The sequence below is a fragment of the Pseudoliparis swirei genome, chromosome 12 (assembly GCF_029220125.1).
Source record: "Pseudoliparis swirei isolate HS2019 ecotype Mariana Trench chromosome 12, NWPU_hadal_v1, whole genome shotgun sequence".
Lineage (NCBI taxonomy): Eukaryota > Metazoa > Chordata > Actinopteri > Perciformes > Liparidae > Pseudoliparis > Pseudoliparis swirei.
Window position 1 is genome coordinate 5,487,406 of NC_079399.1, and position 9,941 is coordinate 5,497,346.

A 9,941-nucleotide genomic window follows, 5' to 3' on the forward strand; every position below is an offset into this window, starting at 1 on the left:
CCCCATTCGCAAATGTACCTTTCTTCATGTCGTTGCTTCTCTCTGCCTTCGCCGGGCAACGCATGCAGATGCATTATGGGATTAAACAAAGGCAGGAGGGGGGGAGGGAGGTTTAGAATTGATAACGCATCGGCTCGGCCACTTACTCCGAGGGCATTGGCAACAGCTTAGCGGCCGTAATGGAGTCCGTGGACGGCAGGTCGATAGTGTCTTTTGTCTAAATGGAAGGTCAGACCTCGTGGAGACGGAGAGAGAGAGGCGCTGCCACGACCTCCCGAGGAGAGACGTTTGAGCGAGGGCATCGGCAGAGACAGTGAAACCTGCATTCGCATGCCAAAGACCACATCTTTAATTCTATGTCTTCACGGCAAACGGTGCCTCACTGGTTCAGGACGCAGCGTTCATCACACACACACGAATGATAATGAGTAAAATAACAGGGAATATCTGGGGGGTGGAATTAGCTCGGAGCATTTTGATAGAGAAGCAGAATTGAGTTTCAATTATTGCCGCTAATAGGGTGAGTGTTTTGTTTCGAGAGGCTGATGAATTTCTCTCAGCTCGGAGACGTCGGAGGGCCGAGGACACGCTGCGATTCCTCGCGCGATGTTAATAAGGAAGTTATCTCACGGCACAACAGCCATCGCCGTGGATGGAAATGGATGAGCTGATTATGTAATTGCCTTCGCATTGAAGATGCGGAAGGGAATGTTTTGATCGCCGTGTATTTGTATGCGTGCGTGCGTGTTATTCGCATAAGTCAAAAAGAATTAAACCGTATCGCATGAAATTTGGTGGGATGATTGGTTGTCATCCGGGGACCATTTGATTAGATTTTGGGATCGATCGGGTCAAGGTCAAGGTCATGAAAAGGTCAAAATCTTCTTTGAATCGCATGAAATTTGGTGAATTGATTGGTTATTATCCGGGGACCATTTGATTAGATTATGGGATCGATCTGGTCAAAGGTCAAGGTCAAGGTTATGAAAAGGTCAAAATCTTCTTTTTACCATAGCACGGTCAATTTTTATGTTCATAATTCAATGCCCAATCTTGTGACATGCGAAAGTATGCGTTCTACCGAGTGCCCATTCTAGTTTTTTGTGTCTATTTGTATGCGATAGACGGACACGGAGGAAGCGAGAAAGAGAGACATCCGTGGAGAAGGAAACCCTGTTATGAGGCTGAATTGACTTCCGAGAGCGCGTCTGCGATGCTATCTGCTTTTCCATGACACCACATTTCAATCATTTTGTCAAGGTTGTGGAGATAAAGCCTTCATGCTTCTCGCCGTTTTCCTCTCAAGGGGATTCAAGGAAGAGAATGCTGTATATACGGCACATTATACACATTACACACTGATGCTGACAGGGGGAAGAGCATACACACACACACATTTGACAACATGCTGATGTTGCAATTATTTGTGTTCGGTGGGGGAAATTCTGAATAAAGCAAATGATTAATACATGTTTTTTCGGTGAATAAATTACTCGAGTGTCACGTGCCCTTCAGTTCTGCTTCCCGCCAGTGATGCGGAGCATGAAACCATCGGGTGTCTCGTTAGACTCTTTTTAGGATTCTCTCTTTCTGGAGACCGTACATAATGAAAGCGCCTGAAAGCAAACTACTACCGAATGTCCCATAAGGCCCCCCCCCCTCCGCCTTAACTGTGCTTTTGTTTCAATAATTACGGTATTGATGTGGAAACTAAAGGGTTTGTACCTTTTCAGGATTTTCTTCTTGACCTTCCCCGCCTTTTTTTTCCTAAAGAGCCTCTCTCTCGGGTTCTCATCAGGCCGTCTTTGTCTTGGACTATTAGGCATCGTCTTCTAAGCCTCGGCACTAATGAAATGAAACATGTGGTGCGTGGGGGGGGGGGGGAGAGAGTTCATGCGTGGGGTTCTTCTGTATGTAACGTCCACTGAGAATGGACGTTTTTGCTTTTTACAAGTATTATTCGTTTATTATTCCGGTGATAAAGTGCCGTGCTTAAAGACGCTGAGAGACGCCTCGCTGGCGGCTCCATGAGGAGTGTGTTTTGTGCCTATAGCACACTGTGTGAGATCCAGAGATGGATAGAGTTTTATATATGTGATCTTTGATAAATGTCTTAATAACTGTAGCGGACCCCAGCCAAACAATAGTGAAGCGCCCTGATGTTCCCAGAATTTCTTTTATTCATGTTTAACCGTGAGCCGTGTTGACGAACAGACATTTAAGAGTTTCTCCTTTTACATTTAATTTCCAGAAATCACCACAAGAGCTACACTACCGTTCAAAAGTTTGGGGTCATCCAGACAATGTTGTGTCTTCCATGAAAACTCACTTTTATTTATCAAATGAATTGAAAATTGAATAGAAAATATAGTCAAGACATTGACAAGGTTAGAAATAATGATTAATATTTGAAGTATTAATTTTGTTCTTCAAACTTCAAGCTCAAAGGAAGGCCAGTTGTATAGCTTATATCACCAGCATAACTGTTATCAGCTGTGCTAACATAATTGCACAAGGGTTTTCTAATCAGATATCAGTCTTCTAAGGCGATTAGCAAACACAATGTACCATTAGAAGGTATACGAGTGTAAACATTAATTAGATGACATTCATATAAACGTGGACATTAATCACAACATTTTCTCTTTCTTTAATGACACATATAGCTCAATTCTAGCATTAGCATCTTATTACAATTATTTTGACTAATTAATTAAACACAAAGTCACTAAATATGTAGTCAACGCCCAAATAAAACACAAAGTACCGTGTTCCGGTTCCAGCTCGGTGTGTAGCCGTTCATAAAGTGACTTATGTACTTCAGAAAAAAACTCATGAACACCTTTTCCTTCAGTACTCCTAGCTAACGTACTTTTTGTGAAGTCATGTTACGAGATATTTCAGTTTCTTTTTTAATAAATTTGCAAAAATTTCTATATGTCAGTTTTTTTCTGTCAAGATGGGGTGCTGAGTGTACATTAATGAGAAATAAAATTAACTTTTTTGATTTTAGCAAATGGCTGCAAAGAAACAAAGAGTGAAACATGTAAAGGGGTCTGAATACTTTCCGTTCTCATTGTTGGGAAGTAGTTCCCGTCTCAAAATAAAAGGACCTAAAACATAAAGGCTTGCGGGAAATAGTCACCATATTAACATAATATGAATATTATTCAGAGTCTTTTCCAATTACCCTAATAGAGTGACGTGCAACTAAAACAAACATGTACCCCACGAAAGCCTTTACACCGTTAGCTAGAAAGCTATCTGTCCTTTTTTTTTTTGCATTTGTTTTCCAGTATTTTATCATGTAAATGAGCCATCGCCGTCTAATTATTCTCATATTAAAAACCCAGGACGCATCCCACCTTGTGTCCGTTGTAATTTGCATCCGTCGTACCGAGTTAACTCGCTGGAATCGTACAGACAGAAAGAAAAGCATGCCGAGCCGGGTGGAGGAATAGAGTCGAGGTGGGAGTCTGAAGCGGATCCTCTTTTCTGTTTGCATGACTCTAGTGCAAATAGCGGAGTCTATGAATAATACAGTATCTTTAAAAAAAAATATTTCTAGGTACGACGTGCAGATGAAAAGGCATCAGTTAATATTTATATTCATTTAAAAAGATTAAAACACACAAAAAAACATGTAGCCTGTGTGTCTGAGCTTTTTGTTGCTGAATACTGAAAGATTAACCGACTGCTAGTTTCTCTATTCACCTCAGGCTCTCCCTTAATATAGCGCAGCTATAAATAAAGGAGCAACAGGGTCGGATACCTGAACCAGCTGGCTCCTCTAAATGAGGAAAAGCAGTGGCTCGGCTCCAAAGTCCTCATTCGGTGACGATGAGCAAGGTTAGGCATCCTGCAAGAGAAAAAGCCTCATTTGAACTACTTCTAGCCACAGAGAAAAATCAAATGTTGATTTGTGTAGCGCCTTTGCTTTGGTGTTTTATTTTCCTGCAGCCGCAGTTCCTCTTAAACCTCAGCCGTGAACAAGAAGCGTGACCTTGTCTTTTATTTTCCAGCTCCACTTCCAAAATGAATGAATGGGGCTTGCTTTCTTTTTGGCAAGAAATGACCATGGCCTTCAGGATGGAGGTCTGATGTCTGCTTCATCACACACACACACACACACACACACACATCAGCTCCACTATCATTTACTAATGAAAATGTGTAAATGATAATGGTCATAACGAAGGTCATTTTGCACTCAGAGTGCTCTGGCCGAACATTCAGCTCGATAAGGGGGACCGGTGTTTTGTGTTATAGGTACAATAAATTATAGTTGTCCATCGACACCTTCTCATCTTAGTAGTTACAGATATTATTATTATTATCATGTGATCCAAATAAAACAGTTATTTGAGGTGTAGACATACAAAAGTCCCCAAAATAGCCACTGTAACAATTCAAACTCTTCCACTTTCAGCTTTATGAATGAAAATGCAGCGCCCTGAAATGTTATTCCATATCTCTTACTGATGTAGTTCAACGGTGACAATTTCTTATTATTTGTGATTACGGTAATTCATGTTTTGTGCATACTGCAACTGTGAAGGGAACGTGCTCGTTGTTCCGTTGGAAAAGTCCTCCCCGGCTCATAAAGGTCGGCCCGGTTCCTCCGTCTCACTCATTAACGGAGACTTAATGCGTTATCGAACCGTCTTAATAGGATTAGATGTTCGAAATACTGCCTGCAAGAGAAACTCTACAGGGCACCTTTAAGTTATTAAGTATCAAATGATTCCAAAAGTTGCTTGTTTGGACATTCAGAACACATCTGTGGCCTCTGCACACACACACACACACACATGTAACCTGTGGCTTTATTTTAATAATTCTAATCAAAGTTCATGGACTAGTCACTAGGTTTGGCTCCTGAGCTCAATTGGTGTGGGAAAAAAACATCAAATAGTTCAGTTTTTAAGGGTTTTACTGGTATTTCAACAAAAATCAAGCAACACACACATATATTTATAATGAAAAATAAACTATTTTTATTATCATTCACACTCGTGGGTAGCTCGCCATCTGATATCAAGCGGTGGTCATCTGCTTCTGACCACCTCAAAAACCGCTGTCTGCAAGGGGAATAACATTTAAGGTACGTCGGTCACGTACACCACGGCAATCACAACAGGAAGTGACCTTCCTCGACCCGGATATTTATCAAGACTCTGGTCCTGGATCGGCCAATTATATTCTTTGCCTCTGTGAGCCGATCAGTGGGTTCCACACAGCGTGTAGCCGGTAGCGTCGGGAACCGGCTCAGCTGGAATCCTCCTCGATATCTTTACTGTTTGCTGCTATATCCACGCTCTGAATATTGCATGGAGAACGTTAAAAACTGCTGTGATCAATAGTTCTGTTCCGGCGATGATTTTTTTTAGGTTTTTTTTTAACGACACGCAACGTTAAAGAGAACCGCCGCCTGACTCTGAAAGATTTAAAGTTTTTTATACTGCGGTCAGTCTCAGTTAAATGAAGTGTTTTTTTAAAGCAGAAATGTGAATACAACAACCCTTTAAAGAGGATATGTGCCTATCGTGGGTTGTAAAAATGCACTATAGCCTTAAATACTTGGAAAGTGGGTCATGCTGAGTGTGTGTGTGGGGGGGGGGGGGTTGTTTCATGCAAAAGAGCACATGGAGAACCTGCTTTTTAATGATTCAAAAGGCATTTCAATGTTCATCTTTCACCTCTGAGCACAAGCTGTTGATGTATTACCCATATCTTCCAGAACGGTGTCCAAACAATTGCAGCACTGTGAGAAAGGTCCTCCTCTTGTTATTGCTGTGTCTGACCGTGAAAGATGTTTCTGTTGCCGAGTCTCTCGCGGTTCTTTGTCAGTGTTTAATTATGATAAATCTGCTTTTTCTCTCAGATGTCATTTATGATTCAGAGGCAGCCGCCGATACGAACCTTTTCAGTCCTTGACATTTTCACACTAATTGCCTCTTTTTTTTTGTTGGTCCCGTCATGCATGATGAGCTCTCCTGGGTTGCGGCGAGCAGCTCGGCCAATGGGCGTCCACCGCCCCTCCGGTTTCATATTTTTCTCAGACCGCTACACACCAAAAAAAAACAAAAAAATAACAGACAGCTTCTGTAATTATAGTCCTTTTGGAAAAAAATAGGTCAGCCTTTCTCCCGAGGACCCTTTCTAAACTGTTTTTCTTCTTCTTGCATTTCCTCCTTTCCAGACGACCAAGGCGGTGAACAAAGGCGACTTCCCACTGGCCAACATCGCCTCCAGACGGGCTTTGTTCCTCGCCGCCCTCTCCATCACCATAGGCACCGGCGTGTACGTGGGGGTGGTGGTGGCGCTCATTGCCTACCTTTCTAAACCAGGACACATATAGCGGACGCCGCGTCACTCCCAAAAATGTACAGTCTTTCCCCCCCCCCCCCTCCTCCGCCTTTTCGGTTCTCTCCAGCTTCTCTCTCCCCCCCCCCCAGTCAGCCAAGATTAGCCACACTGACTGGAGAGAGGTCAAGCTGGAGGGTGAGAAGAAGGGGAATTGGGGATTGAGAGTGTTTTTTGTTGTTGTTGTTGAGACAGGAAGAGGGTTTTTGAGTCATGGATGTATTCCATGTTGGAGTCCAGTTTGCATCCCAGTCTTCATCCTCTTTTGGCTGTTTTTTGTTGTTGTTACTTTCAAGACACACAGAGGAGGAAAAACTGAGACAATAACGCTGTTCACTTGAGCAATTATTAAAAGAGCAGAGGTCACTGTTAGAAAATCAATCCACGTCACTCTGAAACCAACTCTTCTGTCGTGCGGTTAAAATTGGAGCCTCTCCAGCTGATCTCCTGTCATCTCAGCGCGCCGCCCGGGGGGCCACGAGCCGCGAGCCGCCCTCGTGGACTTGAAAAATACCACGGCTGCCATTTGTCTCCGGGCAACCTGCCTCGCGGCAGATGACCGCGCTCACGTCTTTCTTCTTCAATCCTGACAAATGAGGGCGTTTTCAATTTTTTGGACCCTAAACTTCAGAAAAAAATAGAACCATTGATTCTAATTTCAATCAAAGAAGAATAAGAGAGGGGGGGGGGGTAAAGAAACAACACGATGACACATGGTAATAGACCCGTTTTCTGTCTCAGTGAACTATGCACTGGCATGAATAACAAGAATCTTGATGGAGCCTCAGGCCTGTATTTTACCTCAGAGGAGGAAGAGGAAGAGGAGGAGGTGTCCAGCCGCCAAAGTCCTGAAATCTAACACTATCTGTTCACGCCAGATATGGTTTGCCTGCGTCCGTGCATATGTGCTTTGTTTTCATGTTTTGTCTTTGTGTTCCCCGCTGTCTGAAGGCACCTTGTTTGATGGAGCTTTAAGGAATGTAAAGCGCCTTTTTTAAGTAAAGCGCCGCATGCAAGGTGGCCAGATGGTCCGAAATTGCAGGTGAAACCGATGTGCAGTATTCTCCAAAAGAAACGCTGCATCTGGAAAGGCAGTGTGAAATGAATCATTGACCACTGCCATGGGCGAGGAAGTTACAAATGAGGCCGATAGTGTCGTTAAAAGGCAGGCCGCACCTATTCTGCAGGGTTGTGGGTTGTGCATATAAACAAAAGAGTCGCAGTCCGACAGCTTTTTGAGTTTATCCGTGGTCACATTTTTCTTCGCATGACTAGCTATGCCAGCAGTCGACTGCTCCGCATGACCGATTGGAGGTAGAACTTGTTTCTGTCGGATCATAATCATAAAAAAAATACAAAAAGCCACAATTAAAATGGTGCAACGCTTGAAATCACATTCCCCAATTCGGCTATTAAAACACAGGATATTCCATCGTAATAAATCATTGAAACAAATGCCAAGAACCTATTTCTCAAGTTCGCTAATTCTCTTAGTATGAAGGGATTATTGAAGATGTTGTTGTTGTAAAGCCAGGCAGACATTAGCTCAAGCCTCTAGAGGTGACATCAGGTCCTGCATTAGTCATACCTGACATCCATGGTGCACAATTAGCTCCCTGATAATGACTCTTTTTTTCTCCCTTCTTTTTATCTGAAGGAACGTGTACTCTCTGGAGCGTAGACCTAAAATAACACAACCACATTAATTTCACTAATAAGCCACTTTTGGCGTCGCTGGTTGCTGTCGAACCTCGCAAGTAAACAATCCATTAACGCATCCGTGGGCTCGGAGAACATTTTTTTTAAATAACCGCGCAAGTCGGTTCTGCCCCGCTAATGAAGAGTGATTGTTATCCCGTAATCGCCACGAGGGGGGAGTTTCCAATGTGCTTTGCTTAAATAAATTCCTTCTTTTTTTTTTAAACTGCAGCTAAGACTCGAAGCTTTTCTTTCGATTGATGTTTTCGGCCGACCGTATGAATAGACGAAGAAGAAGAAAAGGCAATCGGAGGCCGAATGCCGATTGGTTTCTCAGTGTTAGTTCGGGGCGCTGTTATTCACCTCATACGTGTACGCACAGATCATCATCATCATCCCTGTAACTATACCGAAAGACTCTGCGTCTGCTCTCATCTCTCGGAGGAAGTCGTATTGCTGATAACGATGAACATGTTTTTTGTGTATCATGTAGCGCGTCATTCAAAATGACGTGTTTTTATCTGGCTTCTTTGGCAACCTGGTATTGTGCAACGTGTTACAACAGTGTGCGCGTCTCACTGCTGTTATTTCCTTCTCATTGTGACGAGTTGATGTACACACCCGCGCAACAAAGACGATCGCTCGACGCATCCCTCAATGCCGCGCTCTCTTCGCGTCGTGCTCTCTTAAGCCGAATTAAAGACAACGTTTTATTTTTCATTTTTCATTGCGTTTATGTTTTTGGGGATTTTATTTTCCAATCTTGTGTGGAGGCAAAATGTACATAGTGCAAATAAAGACATGTTCAAATGTAATGACGAATAAATCCGAAAGGAAGGATGTCCTTTCTTAAAAGAAAAACATGTTTTTTTTGTTCTCTCTCGCTCTCTCTCTCTCTCTCTGTGGTTTATATAATGTGAAGCTCAATAGTCTGATTCATCTCCCAAAAAACCTTCACGGCCTGAGAGAACTGGCCCAGTAATGGAGATGCTTGAATTGTCCTTAAAACAATTACACAGACTGAGTCATTGAGTGGAGGTGGTTTCCCCCCCCAAAAAGACTCTGAAATTCGTGGCTGCAGTTTTCTCATCGCTGTGAGCCGGAAAGTGCACCTTTCTGTGTCACCATCATGGTTATTGGACGTAAATGCGGAGCCTTTCACACACTGACTCATGCAGGTACAGGACAAACTGACATTTCACACTGTCCCGTTATATTATTTTGATAGTCACAATCAGGCAGTCTTAACATAGCTTTAGTGTGTTGTAATTGTCATGCATATAATCTATATGCGTCTGTACCTGCATCGCTATATCAGAAAAGCTAAAGTACCCCTTTATCGACACCGCCTAAATATGTTTTTATGAATGGATTATAATATTGAACTGTTTATTATCTGACTATTTCCAAACTATAGCCATTCGCCTATTTACTTTTACCTCAGTACTTCAACCCATGAGCCTACCATCTATTCAATGAATTAAAGTTTTAGATAGATGGTTAAAATCGCTAAGACATTTTTTTGTATGCTAACAGTTGAAATAGTTAGTTAGTTAGCGTACATAATTATTGAGGCTACTTTTAGCAAGTAATTTCCTAAATATGTCCATTCGCCTACTTATTATTACCTCAGTACTTCAACCCATGAGCCTACCATCTATTCAATAAATAAAAGTTTTAGATAGATGGTTAAAATCGCTAAAAGTCATTTTTGTGTATGCTAACAGTTGAAATAGTTAGTTAGCGTACATAATTATTGAGGCTACTTTTAGCAAGTAATTTCCTAAATATGTCCATTCGCCTACTTATTATTACCTCAGTACTTCAACCCATTAGCCTACCATCTATTCAATAAATTAAAGTTTTAGATAGATGGT

General features: G+C 42.3%; 1 protein-coding gene across 1 annotated transcript in view; it reads left to right on the forward strand.

Moving 5' to 3' along the window:
* The window catches only part of syndig1l (synapse differentiation inducing 1-like), a 33,877-nt gene extending 27,459 nt beyond the window's left edge, over window positions 1–6,418 (forward strand). Inside the window, exon 4 of the mRNA XM_056428381.1 lies at window positions 6,203–6,418. Within this exon, the coding sequence (XP_056284356.1) occupies window positions 6,203–6,361 (159 nt within the window). The 3' untranslated portion in view covers window positions 6,362–6,418. The remainder of the gene's footprint in view (window positions 1–6,202) is intronic.
* Window positions 6,419–9,941: the final 3,523 nt, after the last annotated feature.